The sequence below is a fragment of the Xyrauchen texanus genome, chromosome 10, assembly GCF_025860055.1.
Source record: "Xyrauchen texanus isolate HMW12.3.18 chromosome 10, RBS_HiC_50CHRs, whole genome shotgun sequence".
Classification (NCBI taxonomy): domain Eukaryota; kingdom Metazoa; phylum Chordata; class Actinopteri; order Cypriniformes; family Catostomidae; genus Xyrauchen; species Xyrauchen texanus.
This window is the reverse complement of record NC_068285.1, coordinates 25,317,308-25,338,545: the sequence shown is the minus strand read 5'-3', so window position 1 is coordinate 25,338,545 and position 21,238 is coordinate 25,317,308. Positions and strand designations below refer to the sequence as shown.

The 21,238-nt window shown below is 38.3% G+C and overlaps 1 protein-coding gene across 1 annotated transcript; it reads left to right on the top strand.

The window, feature by feature from the left end:
- The first annotated feature begins 5,766 nt into the window (after nucleotides 1–5,766).
- On the top strand, nucleotides 5,767–21,207 carry LOC127650658 (N-acetylneuraminate 9-O-acetyltransferase-like). The gene is made up of 18 exons (XM_052136229.1): nucleotides 5,767–6,308; nucleotides 9,783–9,879; nucleotides 9,967–10,087; nucleotides 10,457–10,495; nucleotides 10,593–10,655; nucleotides 11,299–11,343; nucleotides 11,433–11,556; nucleotides 11,645–11,847; nucleotides 12,178–12,591; nucleotides 14,298–14,387; nucleotides 14,485–14,604; nucleotides 15,217–15,373; nucleotides 15,487–15,566; nucleotides 15,652–15,753; nucleotides 17,383–17,523; nucleotides 17,603–17,680; nucleotides 18,190–18,282; nucleotides 19,046–21,207. The coding sequence occupies exons 1-18, from the start codon at nucleotides 6,005–6,007 to the stop codon at nucleotides 19,295–19,297; spliced, it is 2,523 nt and encodes an 840-aa protein (XP_051992189.1). The 5' UTR covers nucleotides 5,767–6,004; the 3' UTR covers nucleotides 19,298–21,207.
- Nucleotides 21,208–21,238: the final 31 nt, after the last annotated feature.

The window sequence follows — 21,238 nt, the reverse complement described above, 5'->3', positions numbered from 1 at the left end:
AATTAAGTCGTTCTTGCCAAGAGACTTGCCGTCTATCGTGTCGTGGTGAGCCACGATGGCGATGACATACACCTTGAGGGTGGAGGGGGACAGCCTCCTCTCCAACCTCTCCTGTAGAAACAAGAGCACTGACCTAACCGCGCACTTCTGTGGGTCTTCAGCTCGGGAAGAACACCAGTTCGCGAACAGATGCCACTTTAGGGCGTAAAGATGCCTTGTCGAGGGGGCTCTGGCTTGGTTGAAAGTATCTATGACGGTCGGTGGTAGGCCGGCTAGATCTTCCACATCCCATCCAGGGGCCAGACGTGGATGTTCCAGAGGTCTGGGTGCGGGTGTGCCAAAGCATCTGCCCCGAGGGGAGCCTCTGTCCAGGCATACCAGAGCGGGCAGTGGGAGGTTTCTTGGGAGGCAAACAGGTCTACCTGGGCCTTGCCGAACCGGTCCCAAATCAGCTGGACCGACTAGGGGTGGAGCCTCCACTCTCCGCCAGGCAAGCTTTGTCTTGACAGCGCGTCCGCTATCACATTGAGGTTGCCGGGGATGTGAGTGGCGCGCAGTGACTTGAGTCGCTGCTGACTCCAAAGGAGGAGACGACGGGCGAGCTGTGACATGTGGAGGGAGCGTACTCCGCCTTAGCGATTTATGTAGGCTACGACCGTGGTGCTGTCTGTCCTGACTAGGGCGTGCTTGCCCCGAATTAATGGGAGAAACTTCCTCAGGGCAAGGAAAACAGCCAGCAGCTCTATGTAGTTGATGTGCCAAAGCAGCGGGCCTCGGTTCCACGTGCTTGTTGCACACGGCGCCCCAACCCAATTTGGAGGCGTCGGTTGTAACCAGAACGCGTCAGGACACCTGCTGCAAGGGTACTCCTGCCGGTAGAAAGCAGAGGTCTGTCCAGGGTTTGAAGGTTTGGCGGCAGGCAGTGGTAACTTTCACGTTGTGCGTGCCGCGGCGCCATGCTCATCTGCAGAAAAATTAACGGCCATGAAGGGGGGCGGAGGCCTGGCAAACTGAATTGCGTAACCGAGTCGAATGGACGGGCTGGGCAGTGAAAGCCATGCCTCTAAGCTTCAATGTGAACATGTCTTGTATTACTTTATGATTTAATCATTTTCGTCTTTGTTTATTTAATACAAAGATACCTGTATATATTACTGAAACTGCAGGGTTGCGTTCACAATGTGTAAGATCAAACTAAACTCGCAGCACCTCACGAGATGATCGGAGATTATTAGCAGCATTCTCATAGACTACATTATTCTTCCAAACTGTTTTAGTTGAATGAAACAGAGAAAAAGGAGTGATAACTCTTTACATGTGCTTGTTTCAGGAGACAGGGTCCCATTACACGCATCTGAACAGTGAATCAGATACGAGCATTGGCGGCTTTTCTTTTGTCTGTTCTTAAAAATATAAAAAGTGTGTTTCTTCAAGCACGTCTTTTTGATTAACAGCATTTCTTGTAATGTTTCACTCTGAGACATCCACCTGTCGCGAGTACCTGAGTGTCAAATTACAAAAGTGTAATTTGATTTATTTTGTTTTTAGAAACAACACTGCATAAGATATTTAGTTTTTTCAGCGAATGTATTTTAACGTGTATTTTGTAATGCTCCAGACATGGAAGTAATGCCAATAATGCAGGTTTTCCTCTCTGTGGACCCATGATTAGTTCATCAACCCTCTTCAACCAGCAATGTTCTTTTAGGTCAAGAATTTCAGAGATGTGCGTGAACAGGAGAAATATCACCAAACGAACACATTGGCAAAACAAAAATGTCACTGCATTTCATTATCATTTGTAGGCAAACTAAGAAAGCTTGTTTGCCCAGTAAGTTTAAGTTAGTCTTTAGTTTCACCCCTTCATTTCTGTCTGTGTGTGTTCTGTATTATGTCAGAATTTTTTATTTTATCTGACAAATTCCACAAAAATATTGCTCTGTTTATAGTCTCACCAAATAATTTCTTATGGTCATTCAAATCTGTCTGTGAGCAACACAAGTGTCTCTTATTTATTATTTTTTTTGTCACATGGCCTAAACTCATCAAATCCAGTCCAATTTGTTTTGTGTGTTCAGATGGCAAATGTAGAAAAAGTAAACAATCCTTGTGCCACAATTTTTATTAAAGAAACAATATTGATTTCAGTCAAAAATGTCCGAATAGCATGTACAAGAGAAGAGCTAGTGAAGCCACAAACTTAAAAGACAAAAGTGTTTATTTTGAAACAAACTATACACACACATCTGACCCAGAAATTAACCCTGTGCCAGCCAAACTTTCCCTTTACAGAGCAGACTTTTATGATGCTCTAGATTTGCCAAAGACAAGTAAAGAAGGACATAATATTGCTGTGCCATAGACAGTATTACAGCTAAACAATATTAATAATATTACAGCTATAGGGCCTACTATTAGGTCAGCATGAAACTTCATTTCAAACTCCACTTTGTCTACACCCGGAAAATCAATATATTAAACTTTTTTTTATGATAAACCCTTAGAAAAGAAAATATGTTACGTCATTAACCTATTTATTATTTTAGGTAAATATTATATCCATAAATATAGATTGTCAAAGGAAACACACATTTTGGACAGTTTAAGTTTGAGCGCTATCAGTACCTAGAAACTTTGTAGGGTGTAAGGAACACCAAGGCAACAAAGACTGTTGTAGAGCCTTGAACTTTTATCCATATTAGACACCCTTGCATTTATGGCTTTCGAATGTTCTAATACCCCTTTATATATAGTTATTTCTGTTTTTTTTTTTGTTTTGTTTCTTTGCTTGTTAATCATTTTTTCCCTTTTAATTCTTCTGTCATGTGAACTGTTACAATAAAGCATTTAAAAAAATCTACGTCTACGAGCGCCGCGTCAAAAGCAATAATCCCCATTATAATGGTCATAGGTGTATTACAGAATGGGCCAGTGGGGCCAGTGCCCAGGGGCCCATGAGGGTCTATAACTCAACTTTGAAAACAAATGTTTAATATACGCTTGAATATGTGGGCCCCACATCTTATACAAGGCCCCCTCAACAGGGCCCTGTGACTATGTGGGCCCTCAGCCCTGTCATAGGACCCTTTTGCATTACTGTTTCAAATGACATTTTTGAGCCACTCTTTAACCCCATGATGCATATCATATTTGATACATGATTTTCTATAGCCTCTACATCATCAACATTTTCAAAATTTTGCTGAAAATCCTGTTGCATGCAATGTGGTAGATTTCTACTGCCTCCTGGTGAAAGTTTCCATACTCTTGGAAGTAGAAGACCTTGAAAATTAATTCCCTAAATGGCTACCTTCATTTTGTGATGCATTCAACTTTTTGATGTGTAATCTTTGCTGATTTGGATAATTTGATATGTTTATATTACAGATATTTCAGAATTTGTATTTATTGAATTGAAGCAACGTGTGCTTACTTAAAATGTTATTTAATATGTTAGGCTTTATAGGATTAAACTTTTTGCTTTGTATTAAAAGGGCTGTTGTACAAAAACAATTATTATACTACTCGTTGCTACAACTGAAATCTTGCCCTACATCTCGTTGTTGAGACAAACTGTAATGTTGGTTTGACAAAACCTTGTCTGAAAATTATAAATACTTTTAAATGCTTGAAGTTAGAAAGTTTTACAGGTCTTACAGTAAGACAAAGAAAGAAAGAAAGAAAGAATGAAAGTTTGAAATCGTGAACAAGTAGTCTAAGAGATTTTGGCAGAGGCGTAGGTTTGATTTTGAGATTGGTGGGGACATCCCCGGAGGATTCCATTCAGGAAATGAAATGAATGGGACAATGTATTAAGGTTATTATTTTACATTGACCTTAATGTGTTAATTAATGAATTCTGCAATGTTACAGGTTTAACAAATAATGACAAGGAGGCAGTTTAACAGACTTATTAACTTTAATCTGCTCATAGTGTAATGCAATAATGAATTATGTAATGTTACAGGCAACATATAATGACAATGAGGCAGATTAACAGACTTATTAACTTTAAACTTTAAATTTTTTTATGTTTTTTTTCTTCTTCCCACTCCTTTTCAAATATGTAATGGACAATGACAGGAGTTAAAAGTCTATGGCTGTAACTATTGTTAATTAATTTGTTGTGTTATTCTTATCACTTTGATTTGTCTTTTTGATTTTCATTTTCTTTTCGGATGTTCTTTTTTACATAAATTCGAAATAAACTTACAACAAAAAACAAAAACAAAAAAATCCGCTCATAGTGTAATGCAATAATGAATTCTATAATGTTACAGGCAACAAATAATGACAAGGAGGCAGTTTGACAGAGACTTAACTTTGTGTCTACTGTCTTCTTTACTATTTGAAGAAGCCAAACACATGCCTAAGTCTGTCATTAACAGAAATGAACTGTTGGCATATTTGTTTGACATCAACTTTGTCCAGTTTGTCCTGGTGGACATGGCACACAGCAATACTGTTAAGTCTCACTTGTGCCATTGTTGATCTGAGCCATGTTTTCAGTCTCCTAAGAGCACTGAAACTTCTTTCAGCCTCAGCTGATGAGACAGGGATGACTAAAAGCAGCCTAACAAGCATTTCAACTTGATCAAACAAGCCTCTCACTTCAATAGCCATAGCCACACACACACACACACACACACACACACACACACACACACACACACACACACACACACACACACACACAGTTTAGGTTTGCTATTTATCCCGTGATTGTCATACATTGAAAAAAACTGCACTGTCCCATAATCAATATGTGACGCGATTTGTCCCGTATTTTTGTTCACAGAGCTGTTGATTTCTCCCACTTACCGCTTCTAGGTTTCGAAGGATCTTTGGCGCTTCTCACAACCAAATTAAGCTACAGCCTTTCACAAGTTAGAAAGAAAAAGGAAAGCCAATCGGATTAGCGCTGTCGGTTCGCGAGGCGGGACTTATAATAGAGAACCACGTGTACCAGGAATTGTGCCTTTTTCACAGAACGCTCGAGTGGTTTTATATATACATATAATTTATTTTTTATATAAAATTGGTTTTATATATAAATATATTTAATTTTTATATAAAATTGATTTTATATATAAATATATTTAATTTTTTTATCGAAATTAGTGCTGGGGCAAATCAGTGGTCATTGGATATTGGTAGGGACACGTCCCTAGCGTCCCTACCAAATTCTACGCCCCTGGATTTTGGCATAAATTATGACTTCAAAAGGGCATTTTTGATGGTTGAATAATAATGGTGGCCAAGCTGTAGGGCCATTGCAAACAGAATTTACAATAAACTGACCAAAAGACCACTGTATTTGAGCCCCCCACCTTTCAGATCTTCAAAGCTCTCATAATGGAAGGTAAAGTCTTTGAAGGAAAAAGGGTGTGATCACTTCTGAATTGAACACACCCCATCATTCAGATGTGCTAGAAAACATATAGCAGGTGAATCAGAAACCAAAGAGCTTTATGTCTAAGAAACATCCATAACAAATATTGGGCAAAACACTAATGGATACAGTAATGTCAACTAATATTGTATACGGTTAATTACCAAGGTGCATTATTTGAGATGCTAATTCGAGAGATCTTGTTGTGTTGTACAAATGGGCAATTGACTGAATAGCCTACTTTAAACTGTAGGTTATGACATTGCGTTCTGACATGAATAACTTGATATGCAAGATGCCAAGTCAAAACAAGAATGTTTGCGCACCTCTCCCTAATGGGGAAGGACAAGTCTACAATCACACTATTTTACACAGCTCTGTCTTTATCAGCGTTCCGCCCATACGGTTTATTTGCAGGAAACATAATCATAATCCAACTGGGTGGAAGGTTCAGGATATATTAAACATTTACGATTTCTGTTTTCCTCCAGTTAGACAAGTGGAAGTTTTTCACCCCAAAAGTAGGACTGATTTGAGAACTGCAATATTGCTAATATATATTATATTGCAGAACTTTAAACGGTTAAAAAGCGAAAGGGAAATTCTTCAGAGATGGATATGAAAGCTGAGACAGCCGAAGCACTAGGAGCAGTATCGCACTGCACTACATCCTCGAGAGAAGCTGCTGAAGCAGATGAGGGTAGCGGGGATGTGCTGCTCCGCTCTGCCTCCGTCAGCTCCGCCGCGGCTCGTCTGTCTGCCTGTTGTCATGGAGGAGCCAAGATGGCGGTCCTGGCCTATAGCCTAGGCAAACGGGAAATAAACCAGTATTTCACGATTAAAAATGCCAAATTGCTGTCTATCGTCGCTGTCGTCCTGCTCACTGTGTGTCACACTGCTTCTCGGCATTATGGAGGTGAGTGTTTATTCGCAGTGTGTGAGAACAAGCTGTTTGTTTATGTTAACATCAGCGCTAGCGCTGTCACTCATGCAATGCTTTTTAGTCTGTGTGTGTGTGTATCTGTCACTGCAAGAGTAGAGCTGTACCCTTGCGCATTAAAAGCCAGGAAAACGGTGACCTTTTTCTCAAAACAGACGTGCATTTGCCGTTGTTTGATTAAAAAGACTGGACAGCATATAATGGTAACTGTCAAAGACTTAAATGGGCCATTAACAGAGGAACCTGGCTGAAGGCAGTGCTCTAGCCCAGCTGATTTTAAATCGCATCACAAGGGATGCTTTTTCTTTTCTTTTTTTCTTTTCTTCTTTTCTTTGCCTTTTTTGCATTCTCAGATATATCTGATTCTTTAGTCACATAGTGCATGGACGAGTTGCATCTTTAAAAGCTCATGTCAAAATGTGGTATATAAGAAAATAAATTAATAATATTTCGCAAAAAGAAAATGAAGCCCTTATTTAGGGATAGGTTGTTGTTGTTGTTGTTGTTGTTGTAGTAGAGACATTATTTTCAGGACACATAAAGGGATACCCCAAAATGAAAATTCCTTCATCATTTAACTTCATCATGCCATTCCAGATGTGTATGACTGTCTTTCTTATGCAGAACACAAATTAAGATTTTTAGAAGAATATTTCAGCTCTGTAGATCCTCGCAAGTGATTGGGTACCAAATACCTGAAGCTCCAAAAGCACATAATGGCAGCATAAAAGTAATCCATTAGACTCCACTGGTTAAATCCATGTCTTCAGAAGAGATATAAGTGTGTGTGAGAAACCTTTTTTACTGTAAATCTCCACTTTCACATCCTTCTTGTGTTTTTGGCAATTCACATTCTTCGTGCACATCGCCACTGACTAAAAATATCATGAAAATAATGTCACCTTGAAAGAAATCTTGAAAGTATACATATGACTTGTAATATAAATACCTAACTGATATTGGCATTTACATTCATGCTGTATAGCCAGAGGTGGAACTGGTTCCTCCAGTTGAGCATGGTTTCTCTCAAGGTTTTATTTTTCTAACTAACATCTTATGGATTTTTGTCTTCCTTGCCAAAGTCATGTTTGGCTTGCTTTCTGAGGGCCTAAAGACAAATAATTTTAAGGCAGGTATTTCAGTAATGCTATTCAAGTGCTCAGTAAGGACATTTAGGACATTACAGCACAGTTTTCTTTAAAGCTAAAGAAATTATGTGTATTTGTGAAAAGCGCTTTACAAAAAACAAAACAAACAAACAAAAAAATATCTTGTCTTGACTTGATTTGGGAGTAAATTAGGACCAGGACATTTGCTTGACAGGTTTTGTGAGAATCAAAAAATTGTGGTGGTAATTAAGTCATACTGGCAGACCATTAATCCAGTCCTGACTTGTGGCATCTGCCATCTTCAAATGAGATTAGTCATGCTTGATAAAACTGCTTGCTGGACTGTGAACGGCATGCCTTTTAAACTTCACAGCACATTTAAATGCAGTACATTAGTGTATTATTAACACAGCAGGTGCTTATCATGATTGTCAAATTCATAACCTTTAATAAGACTGTTGACATTATGGTTTCATTCCAATAGTATTATAGTAAATAGTAACTTTTTTGCCACATCAGGTGTATACTGTATTCACTTGAAGTCAGAAGTTTACAAACACTTAGGTTGAATTTATAAAAATTATTTAACTTTTTAACCTCTCTACAGATGTAATATTAGCAAACTATAGTTTTGGCAAGACATTTAGGACATCTACTTTGTGCATGACAAAAAAGTAATTTTTCCAACTATTGTTACCAGACAGATTGTTTCACTTTTAATTGACAATATAAAATTCCAGTTGGTCAGAAATTTACATTCACTAAACTTTAAGCACCTTGGAAAATCCCAGAAAATTATGTCAATCCTTTAGGCAGTTAGTCAATTAGCTTCTGATTGGCTAAATGGAGTCAATTGGAGATGTACCTGTGTTTGTATTTTAAAACCTACCTTCAAACTCAGTGCCTCTTTGCTTGACATCATGGGAAATCAAAAGAAATCAGCCAAGACCTCAGAATAAAAATTGTGAACCTCCACAATTCAAGGTGCATCCTTGGGAGAAATTTCCAAATGTCTGGCAGTACCACTTTCATCTGTACAAACAACAGTACGCAAGTATAAACAGCATGGGAACACGCAGCCATCATACCACTCAGGAAGGAGATGCATTCTGTTTCCTAGAGATGAACGTAGTTTGGTGCGAAAAGTGCAAATCAATCCCAGAATAACAGTAAAGGACCCTGTGAAAATGCTGGAGGAAACAGGTAGACAAGTATCTATATCCACAGTAAAACGAGTCCTATATCAACATAACCTGAAAGGCTGCTCAGCAAGGAAGAAGCCAATGCTACTAAATCATCATTAAAAAGCCAGACTACAGTTTGCGAGTGCCCATGGGGACAAAAATCTTACTTTTTGGAGAAATGTCCTCTGGTCTGATGAAACAAAATTGTAAATGTTTGGCCATAATGACCATTGTTATGTTTGGAGGATAAAGGGTGAGGCTGTGAAGCATGGGGGTGGCAGCATCATGTTGTGGGGGTGCTTTGCTGCAGGAGGGTCTGGTGCACTTCACAAAATAGATGGCATCATGAGGAAGGAAAATGATGTGGATATATTGAAGCAACATCTCAAGACATCAGCCATGAAGTTAACGCTCGGTCGCAAATGGCTCTTCCAAATGGACAATGACCACAAGCATACCTCCAAAGTTGTGGCAAAATGGCTGAAGGACAACAAAGTCAATTTATTGGAGTGGGCATCACAAAGCCATGACCTCAGTCTGATAGAAAATTTGAGGGCAGAACTGAAAAAGCATGTGTGAGCAAATAGTCAAACCTGATTTACACCAGTTCTGTATGGAGGAATTCCAGCAACTTATTGTGAGAAGGTTGTGCAAGGCTACCCAAAACGTTTGACCCAAGTTAAACGTTTGACCCAAGTTAAACAATTTAAAAGCACTAACAAAGTGTATGTAAACTTCTGACCCACTGGGAATGTGATGAAAGAAATAAAAGCTGAAATGAATAATTCTCTCTACTATTATTCTGACACTTCACATTCTTAAAATAAAGTAGTGATCCTAACTAACCTAAGACAGGGAATGTTTTCTGCAAATAAATGTCAGGAATTGTGAAAAACTGAGTTTGGTACATGTACAGTAAACTTCTGACTTTAACTCTGTATGTATGTGTGTGTGTGTGTGTGTGTGTGTGTATATATAATATACTGTATATATTTCAGTATTCAATTAATGTCATAGGTCATAGTAGATTCATGTATGTACAAGAATTAAACAAAATATTATTTAACTTAATATGGAGTATTCCATGTTACACTGAAGGACATTGCTGTCATTACTTGACTTTTCAGGTCAATCATCTTATGGGTTGTTTCTTTCAGGCAGTGACACATGTGACTGGCTTTTATCCAGTGGAAGCTTTTTAGGGGACAATGTCTGGCAGCCCTATGGCTGCATGTTGCACAAGTACAAAAGCACGTAAGTCATGCTGTGAAATCCCCTTAATGACAGCTGGGGAATGACAATGTTGGGTTGAAATTTACAATCATGCTTGTTGTCTTTCAGTGAAGCGAAGACTTGCCTCAGAGAGAAGAGAATAGCCTTTGTAGGAGACTCAAGAATACGTCAGCTCTTCTATTCTTTCATCAAAATGATCAACCCTGAGGTGAAGGAGGATGGCAACAAGGTTTGTTGTTGCTAGTCATTTTCTGTAAGCCTTCTTTGGTATATACAATATATATTATTTACCAAAGTGAGATTTTATTTCAAAGTGGTGTTTGGCTTGAAGGTATCCAAATAATGTAATCTCTTAAACATGCTCCGCTCAAAGGCTGCTGTTGAATGCAAAGGGAAATGGTGTAATCATTCGTGTTTACCAGAGGACTAACTGGTGTTTCAAAATATGCAGACAAAAGCAGCTGTTTATTGACATTAATACCATACATGCCCATTACTGTCTCCTATTTCATCATGTAAAAATTAAGATATGTAATGTGTTGTATGTAATGTTATATTATTCATGTTTTTTCATCAACCTTTATGAAAAATCCACCAGCATGAGAACATCCCCTATGTAGATCGCGAATCCACTGTGGTGAGTTATTTCTAATTAGTTGTGTGAAAGTGAATAATTTTGATCCTTCATATTTATTGATTCTTATTTAAATATGCTGCCTATGTTTACCTTACAGAACTTCCTGTGGTATCCTGAAGTGAATAATTCATTGAAGGAGCAGTTGATGTCATGGGCAGAGGTAAATTAATCAAATTGTACTGAATGTAAAGCATGCAAGCTATTTAGTGACATGCTTAAGCCCAAAGTATACTTCTATTTTGACGCGAACGCTCTGCGTCTGCGTACAGTCGAACATGAGCCTGTCAAAGTAAATGCCATTTTATGGTACACGCATACACAGGTGGTTGGCACATTCGCACTATGATGGTTTTAAGACACCGGACTATTTCTCTTTAGGAGTTGAGACCCATAAATATGTCATTATATTTCTTCAGACTCAAGTTATACAAATACAGCGATCTCCAGACCTCCTCACACACACGCGCTCTTGACGTGCACATCCATTGTTGTTGTTTTAACCTTAATTTCCTGTTATTTACTGGTGATTACGTCTGTTCTAGCATTTGTTCGTGACAGCAAAGGCTTAAATGTAAGTATTCCCACCTTGTGGACCCAGTAATTTGTGCAAATATTTCCAGACGCATGTGCAGTCTGCACATTCAAGATACATGGTTCGGGCTGTGAGTGTTCAGTGCTTTGGCACTCTGCTGATGACGAGATTTGCGTTACATGTCCTGTACACGGATGCTCAGCGTTCACATCTGAACAAAGTATACTTTGGGCTTCAAGGTGTTGAATCTTGTCATATCTCTCAATTACAGGGATCCAGTCCCAAACCACATGCCATCATCCTCGGCGCTGCTACAGTGAGTCAGTTTGTGTTTGAAGTTATAGTGCCTTGAGGTGCTATAATTCAGATTTATTCTAATCACTTAATGTTTATGGTTTACAATAGTGGTCCATCAAGTTGCATAACGGCAAGAGCGAGGCACTTTTTCAGTACAAAGCAAACCTCACGGGTATATTAGACACACTGGAAAAACTGTCTGAGCAGAGTGAAGTCTATTGGGTTCTGCAAGGTAAGTTGACATTTGAGACTTAGCCTTCAAAAGACAAAATTATCATATCACGTTTCTGTGTAATTTTTTCTCGCATTTGTTTATTAAGATCCTGTTTATGAGGAGGTGCTCAGTGAAAGCCGAAAGATGATCACAAATGAACAGATAAACTTGTATAACGAGGCAGCATTTAGTACTCTGAATAACAGTAAGAAGAAAGTCAAGATCCTAAAAGCCTCTCGGCAAGCTGCCATGGAGACCATTTCCAAATCGGTTGACGGTCTGCACCTCCCTGAGAGCACAAGGGATGTTGTAAGTCCACAGATCAGTCATATTAAAGAGTAGTTCCCCAGAATGAACATTCTGTCTTGACTTTCTTTTTTCTGTGGATCACAAAAGGAGATGTTCGGCAGAATGTTTGCCTCAGTCACAATCACTTTCATTGTATGGAAAAGGGATGTAATGAAAGTGAATGGTGACTGAGGCAAACATTCTGCCTAACTTTTCCTTTAGTGTTCAACGGAAGAAAGAAAATCAAGTGGGTTTAGGAAATGAGGGGGAATTACATTTTGAGTAAACTATTCTTTAAGTGGTTTGTTTATTATACTTTTCAGTAAATATGACTTTTTGCACACTTCTCAGGGTGCCATGATACTGATGAACTCCATGTGCAACAAGATCCTGAAGCCCATTGATGGCTCTTGCTGTCAGAATACTCCTCCCCTAAGTGTTCTTCAGAAGCTGGCTGCTGCTCTTTTTCTGGTGTCCATCATCAGCTTTCTCCTCCTGGGCTGTAGTAAACATCATAATAGTAGGCCCATTCCTGATGAGGAGATTGGAGAGGAGAAGAAACCCCCTACTGCTGCGGGTCAATTCAGCCCAAAGAGACCATTACTGGCCATCTGCAAAATGAGCCTTATCATGTTGTACTTCTACCTGTGTGACAGGGCAGACATATTCATGAAGGAACAGAAATTCTACACGCATTCAACCTTTTTCATCCCTCTCATCTACATCTTCGTTCTGGGTATCTTCTATAATGAGAACAGCAAAGAGGTAGCACAGATTCTCTGGACGTTGTTCACAATTGAGAAATGTTCATCCAATATATGCCTCATCCAAGATATTAGCTCTGTTCCAAAACCTAGTGAGCTGCCTACTATCTTTTGAGGCAGTATTCTAAAGCCCAAAGTATAATTCAATTTTGACGCGTACAATCAGCTTCTGTGGACAGTTGAATGCGAGCCTATCAAATGATACTCCATTTGACTGTGCGTATGTTTTAGGCGTGTAGAGCATGCACTACGACTTCTATGAGATACTGTTATATTTATCTTCTGGAGTTTAGACCCATAAAGATGTCTTTATAGTTCTTCAGACTCGAGTTATTCAATTACAATTATCTCCTGACCTCCTCACACCCGTGCTCTTACACATCCAATGCTGTTGTTTTTACCTTTGTCTCCTGTTGTTTAGCGGCGCTTACATCTTCTTTTTGCACTTCTACATGACAACAATGGCTTAAATGTGAGTGTTGCCACCTTGTGGACACAATAATTAGTGCAAATAATTCCAGGCGCGTTAAAAATATGCATTTAGAAATATCGAGCTGCGTGCGTTTAGTGTTCACACACACTACCGATGACCAAATTTGCATCACGTGTACTTTACGTGGATGCACGCCCATTGTACATAGGTGCTTCAGTTTGTTCCTGGCAGGCAGCAGAAGTACTAACCCTACGCTCACCCTAATCCTAACCATATGGAGCTTATAAGGCTTAGTAAACTGCCAGGAACAACACATAGCACCTTTCTCCCGTTGTGCAGATGCCCATTGTTCACATTTGTCAGAAATATATTTTGCACTTAAATGTCATGGAACCTCATAAGTCACAAATTTGTTATGCTCTACTGTACTTAGGAAGCAACACAAACAGCACTCTGCACAGAAAACTTGCCAGTTGAATTTGCAGTTGATTAACCCCAAAGTCATTGAATTTGGTTATCGATATTCTAATAAGCATAGAAATACAAAACATACAAAAGCACAAACAAATATTAGGTAAAGTAATCAACGTTTAATGACGGCATTCTTTTATATTTTATTGCTTCCAAGATAAAAGTATTCATAATCAACATTTCTCTCGCTTCATCCACCACCTTGGATTTATTTTTAACTGAGCTTGGCACAGTGAAGGATACATTCTGTGCTGCCTTAAGGCCAAAGTATACTTTGGTTTTCCATGTGCTGGCATGTCTTGCACGTAGTCCGCGTGACGCAAATTTCATCACCAGAAGAGCACATGCAGACTGTCTGCATGCAGCCCAGTTTTGCTAGACATGTGGACAGTCCAAAAAACTGTAGGACAGTAGTAAAAAGTATCACAGAGCTTTTTTAGTACACAAAGCTTTCCTGTATGGGCTTGCGGTAAAAAGAGTGTACTTTAAAAGGTTGAGCACTTGATCATGCAGAGACATTACGTCATGCAGGAAAACTAAGCATACCCTAGCCTTTAGCTATTGGCCAGAAAAGAGGTATCTTAAAGGTAGCGTAATTACCATAAATAAATTATACCTTCACGTTAGGAGTGCTCATATGTTGTCTTAAAAATGCTAACTTCATAGGCAGCTTACTAGATTTTAGAACAGAGCATTTCTTTACTTTTGTTGTAATCTTCTTGATTACAAAAAGCTTGATTACAAGATCAAGCTTCTTGATCAGTTCTTTTTGATTTGTAAGCATGCAATAATTTTTTTTCTAGACCAAACTCCTGAACAGAGAACAGACAGACGAATGGAAGGGTTGGATGCAGCTGGTTATCCTCATTTATCACATTTCAGGAGCTAGCGCTGTACGTTATTTAATAGTTTAGTTTCATGGATTCACTCTTATATTGCATCACTTTGACTGCACTCTTATATTGTGCTATTGTCTCCGTATCTCCTCAGTTCATACCTGTGTACATGCATGTCCGTGTCCTGGTAGCTGCGTATCTCTTCCAAACAGGATATGGACACTTCTCATTCTTCTGGCTGAAGGGTGACTTTGGACTCTACAGAGTGTGCCAGGTACCTGTTGCTACCCTCTGCCTTATCTTGTTTTACTGGAGTACACATACAGTACTTCTTACTTAAAATAGCACCAATTATGGTGTCAAATACTGTATACTGCCAATGTGGAGTTTGGGGACACCTCATTTTTATTAGTAGTATTTTCAACATTTTAGAGTAATAGTAGTCATCAAAACAATGAAATAACATTATTTGTTGAATTGAATTATGCAATGACCAAAATGATTGAACAAACTAAAAGTGCAACCATTCTTTTTCTCTTGGGCATTCTCTCAACAAACTTTGTGAAGTATTCACCTGGTGTGCTTTTTAAACATTATTGAAGGTTTTCCTTCACCATCTATCTAGTCCAACTCATCCTGTTCCTTTTTCTTTTTAGAATTTTAGTTAAGTAATTCACACAAAGTTTTTTTTTATTGAAACAAAGCATAATCCTTTTGATCAAAAGATCTTTAAGATCTTCAGAAGCATAAATTCAGTTGAACGTATCCAAATGTTTGACTGGTAGTGTACACGCGTAACTGCACTGTATACAATTAATTGTGTGTGTGTGTGTGTGTGTGTGTGTGTGTGTGTGTGTGTGTGTGTGTGTGTGTGTCTCTCTTCTAGGTTCTCTTCAGACTCAACTTTCTTGTGGTGGTACTGTGTCTGGTTATGGACAGGCCTTACCAGTTTTATTACTTTGTGCCTCTTGTCAGTTTTTGGTTTGTAGTTATTTATGCCACAATGGCAATGTGGCCACAGATTCTTCAGAAGAAAGCCAGTGGTAAATATGTTGTATAAAAATCATTCCATTACAATTGCATTTTGTAAAACTTTTTCAAATACATTAAGCTTTTACCATGGTAATTGTTACCTCTTTTCCCCTGTTATTTACAGGTAGTGGATTCTGGAATCTGGCAGTTTTGTTGAAACTTCTAGGTTTACTTCTTTTCATTTGTTTCTTTGCATACTCACAGGTTAGTGTCACTCACAGTAGTTATGTCTAGCAGACTCATTTGGTTATACTTTGTGTGCATTTTAATCATTTTGCATTTGCTGCAGGAACTCTTTGAAGGTATTTTCTCAGTGTGGCCTGTTTCAAAGCTCTTTGAGCTGCAAGGTAGCATCCATGAGTGGTGGTTCAGGTGGAAACTGGATCGATTTGTATGTACTTCTATAAAGTTTACATTATAAAACAAATTGCAAGTTCACATCATTAAATGTTCTGTGGGCAGGGTTATTATATGTTAATTTTAATTATGTAATTATAAAATATTTCTTTTTTTTCTGTTATGTTCAGTTTGTCTTTTTAATTTAGTTTAATTAAAAAAAAAAAAATAGTGTTTTGAATATTTTATTTTTTTTGTATTTAAAAGCTGCCAAAGTTAATGCATTTACTGGTGTCATTAAAATATAAGGGCATTACATCTCTCAGGGCTGTCTAATGTTATCGCTGTCTAGTTTTCATGTTGTAAAGGCATGCTGTAAAGATAAAAAAATTATTTTAAAGGTGGCCATTTTGATTTTATATTAATAGTTTCAAGGCAAAAAGAAAAAAATCCTGCACACTACCATAGCTTGCAAAACACGATCAAGAATGTATTTGTGATGTTGCTTTTCGACACCAAAAAAAAATATATATAAATATATATATATATGCAATTCAATGCACATCTCGAACCACATTGTCAAGTTCGCCGATGACACGACCGTGGTGGGTCTCATCAGCAAGAACGTCAAGTCAGCATACAGAGAGGAGGTGCAACAGCTGACGGACTGGTGTAGAGCCAACAACCTGTCTCTAAATGTGGACAAAACAAAAGAGATGGTTGTTGACTTCAGGAGAGCACATAGTGAGCACTCTCCGCTGAACATCGACGGCTCCTCTGTGGAGGAGAACCTCACCTGGTCCCTCAACACCAGCTCTATTACCAAGAAAGCCCAGCAGCGTCTCTACTTTTTTCGAAGGCTGAGAAAAGCACATCTCCCACCCCCCATCCTCACTACATTCTATAGAGGGACTATTGAGAGCGTCCTGATCAGCTGCATCACTGCCTGGTTTGGGACTTGCACCGTTTCGGACCGCAAAGCCCTGCAGAGGATAGTGAGGACAGCTGAGAAGATCATCGGGGTCTCTCTTCCCTACATCAAAGACATTTACATAAAACACTGCATCTGCAAAGCAACCAGCATTGTGGATGACCCCACACACCCCTCACAAACTCTTCACACTCCTGTCTGGCAAGAGGTACCGAAGCATTCGGGCCCTCACGGCCAGACTGTGTAACAGCTTCTTCCCCCAAACCATCAGACTCCTCAATACTCAGGGACTGGACTGTCTCACACACACACACACACACACACACATCTGTACACCATCCAACTTTTGCACATGTCCAGAGTTGCACTTTAATTCATTGTCACTTTATACCTTACTGCTACCTCAATGTGTTGTTTTATGTAGCACCATGGTCTTGGAGGAACGCTGTCTTGTTTCGCTGTGTACTGTACTAACTGTATATGGTTAAGCGACGATAAAAAACCACTTGACACTTGACTTGACCGTGCAAGCTATGGTAGTGTGCAGGATTTTTAATTTTTATTTTTTTGTCTTGATATCTTTTTCTTATGCACTTATCTATTACTTTCCAGGTGTGCAAGGGTCTTTGAATAATCATTTGAATAGTTTCTAAAGTGTTTATTTTTATTTCAGTTAATGAAAATGATTTCAATAGTTTTTTTCCCCCCATTAACATTAATAACTCTGTTCCTGGGTTTATTCTTATATCCTAGGCTGTGATCAATGGAATGCTCTTTGCCTTAATTTACCTGCTGCTCCAGAAATTTCAGCTACTGTCTGAAGGCAAAGGAGAGCCTCTCTTCTCTACCAAGATCTCCAACTGTCTGCTCTTTGTCTCTGTTGTTTTTTTTATAGTAAGGCTTATTCTTTTTTTCTCTGAAATGCTTAAACGGTAACGTGACTTTGTTTCACAATCGGTTCTTTTGTCTACAGACATATTCCATTTGGGCCAGTGGGTGCAAAAATAAGTCGGAATGTAATGAGATGCATCCATACATTTCTGTTGTCCAGGCAAGTACCCCTCTGGTCCATTCCTACTACTGTATTTACTCTTTATATTGTTCTCATGCAATAAATCTTTCACCTCACCCATATGTTGTTCCAAGGATGTATGAATTTCTTTCTTCCATGCAACACAAAAGGAGATGTTAGGCAGAATGTTAGCCTCAGCCATGAATGGTGACTGAGGCTAACACCTTTTGTGTTGAACTTCATTTCGTTCCCAACAGTGTAAAGAAAAAGAGTGGATTTGAGAGAACGATAACAGAATTTAAATTTTTGGGTGAGCTGTCCTTTTAACTGTGGATGATCTAACCAAAACAGAAAAGAGAATTGAAAAGGATTCTTTTGACTGTTTGTAGTAACAACACTAACCTTTTTCACAGTTGATTCAGACAGCTTTTGTGGGAACAAAAAGAGCATTTGTAACCTGAACATAATGGAGCCCATTGAAGGATTTTTGTTTCTTTCTGTTGTGCTTGTAAGGCTGCTGACTTCCAATATGCTTTTTCTGCCCCCAGATTCTGGCTTTTATTTTGATCCGGAATATTCCAGGATACGCTCGCTCTTTGTACAGCTCATTCTTTGCATGGTTTGGAAAGATCTCCTTAGAGGTGAGCCACAAACCATCAGTAAAAGCTAGTAAATTATAAATGGAATATTCAGGGTTATTTTTCCTTCATTGTGTATAATGAAGTGGAAATGCATTAACACTAATATACGTTACTTACAATGGAGGCCTAGCAGCAAGCAGGCTGCAAAATATGCTAACTATTCCCATTTTGGAAAGTGTAGCCATTTTAACACTTCTTGTTAGCATGAGACTGGTTACCAACCCTGTCTGTGCAAAGTCAAATCGAATCATGATCAGATACTTTTGCTTGGAATCCACAAGGATACATGGAAGGAATGTGATGCTCCTATCCATAAGCAACAAACTTTACTTATGGATAGGGGCATCAAATTCCTTCCATGGTAAGCTGATCAAGCCGAGTTCTGCTGACCCCACCCACAGGAATTGCATTGAGTAACACGTAACCAGAAGTTTCTACAACTACAAAAGTCCCACCTTAAAAGGATGATTAAGACAATTTAACAGTTCAATGAAAACATTTTTCTATTAAAAAAATAATGTAAGTGCTTTCCAAAACATAATAGCTTCATAATTCTGCCGTTAAACAAATATTCTATTTTTTGTGGGGTTTTTCAAGCCTTCCATTGTAAGTGTACTGTACATTGTGTCCTTTGTATTTAATGCATGTATATAGGCCACATTTCTATAATGAAACAAACTTGTTGGGATTGCATGTACAATTTTCTACAATAGGACATTATATTAACATGAAATTATAACATGGTTCATAATTTCTCCTTTAGCTCTTTATATGCCAGTATCATATTTGGCTGGCAGCGGACACCAAGGGCATCCTGGTCCTCATTCCTGGAAGCCCCACTTTGAACATTATTGTCAGCACATTCATCTTTGTCTGTGTAGCTCATGAGATCTCCCAGATCACCAATGACTTGGCCCAGGCAGCTATTCCAAAAGAGAGTGGGCCTCTACTGAAGAGACTGTTAGGGGCAGGAGTTTTTCTAATGCTGGTACTCTTTCTGGGACAGTATCAGTAATCCGGGTACTAAGGGCAATCAGAGACACTAACACACCTCGTCTGGGTGAGGATCAATTTGGATCTCACCAAAATGTGTGTGTAAAAGAAGGAAATGTGACCAGCCAAGAGCTTTCCTTTTTTTAGGAATCGATCACTTTTCAAGGAATTCTTAAGGCACTGGTCTGTATACAAAACTCAAACTAGAATAGACGCCAAGGTCCTTGGAGCAGCACTGATATGGATGATTAGACTCTGATCAAACAGTCCTGTCAAACACCGATTCTAAAGCCGGATGTTTGCTGTTGACACATCACACATAGGCTATGTGTGTAATTTCCTCATCAGGCAGATAAGATTAACTTGCTTCATCCACCCTTCTCTCATAGCTCTGAAATGTGTGTTTTATGGACCGTATTTAATAATTTAAGACTATTTTGTACAGGGGTGTGTGTTTGTGTCTTGTTGTTTTTCCCCATTCTTTTTTTTATTTTGTACTCCATGCCCATGGCTGCAAAATGTGAAGGAGTTCTACATTCCTGCCTCTCGCCGCATACAACTGACACTGTGGCATGTTTCATCAGCACATGCACCAAATGTTTCTTTAAAAACAATGATTTCAGTTCATACCACATCAGCAGCTTTATTGTTCTTTGGGAAGATGCAACCTGAACAGGTTCTTCTCTAGATTATTAAAGGGACAGTTCACCCAAAAAATTAAATTCTGTTATTTACTCATCCTCATCCAAACCTTTATGAATTTCTATCTTATGTGGAACACAAAAGGAAAAGTTAAAGAAGAATTGGGTTCCATGGAAGAAGGTAAGTCATAGAGTTTTGGAACATGAGTAAATGGTGACATTTTCATTGGGTGAGCTTTGCCTTTAATTTAAAAGGTAGACTTGAAATAACCGAAGAAAAAATGTGCTTTGATCTATCAATTATATTTATAATGAGGGCACTATTTCAAACATAATCCCCTCTTTACCCTTCTTCAGTTGCACTAAGTGGAGTTTCTCCCCTACAAACTTGAAGGCACTAAAGCCAGTACTGTTACTGTGGTCTCATCCTTACCACATGGGTTTACTCCCTTTATATGAATTCAGCTTAATGTTAGAGCCAGCTTTGTCTACAATCAGTGACCTCATTATATATTGCTCAATGTACATCTTCATATCCTCTCAAACTGTTTGAAATAAGGTAACTAAAGCGTGGTGTTTAAAACTTGATGTCATTTTAAAAATATATAACATGTATAAAACAAGTTGAATTGAATTATCAGTTTACTGGTAATAATTTTCTGTAAATATATCCTACATTATGTGCCATTGAGAGACAAAAGACAAATGTATTGTTAGAGGCTCTATTCAGTCTGATTTTAATAGGGGTACTTAAAACTAGTAGTTATAGTTAAAAATACTGACATTTTGGCTGAAAAGTCACATCACTATAGAAGCGATCACATTTGTAATTTACAATTTTCATTGCAGTTTAATGTTTGTGAATTGAAAAGAAGCTATGAGGCATATTCAGATGTTGGCATCTTATGTACTTGGTCTACTGAATATAAAACTTATTGGCATTTTATATAATCAGTTAAGATGCTATTACTTTTTTCTAAGCAAAACAAAAGCTATACAGATTAAACTGACGCAAGTGCTATCAACTGGCACGTCCATTAAATTGTAAATGTGTTTTTATTTTTATTTTTTGAAGACTAACTTGCTTATGTTCATAATTAAAATTATTTGTATAGTTTGGTGTAGGTTTTATTTAAAGAAAACCTGAAGGTCTCAAAGGAGTTGTGTAAGCGTTTTTGTTAAAAGAAAATGTGGAATTATTCATGTTCATTTGGAAATGCCTTCATCTTATTGTAGTCAATGTTAATGATAAACTAATCCTTAAAAACATGCAATATTGTAAATTTGTTTTCATCTTCATTTATTTTTTAATACCTGTAAGA

Coding starts and splice junctions, on each gene's coding strand:
- LOC127650658 (XM_052136229.1), top strand. CDS start 6,005: ATGGATATGAAAGCTGAGACAGCCGAAGCACTAGGAGCAGTATCGCAC. Junction 10,088..10,456: donor TGAAGGAGGATGGCAACAAG/GTTTGTTGTTGC, acceptor AAAATCCACCAG/CATGAGAACATCCCCTATGT. Junction 12,592..14,297: donor ATAATGAGAACAGCAAAGAG/GTAGCACAGATT, acceptor TTTTTTTTCTAG/ACCAAACTCCTGAACAGAGA.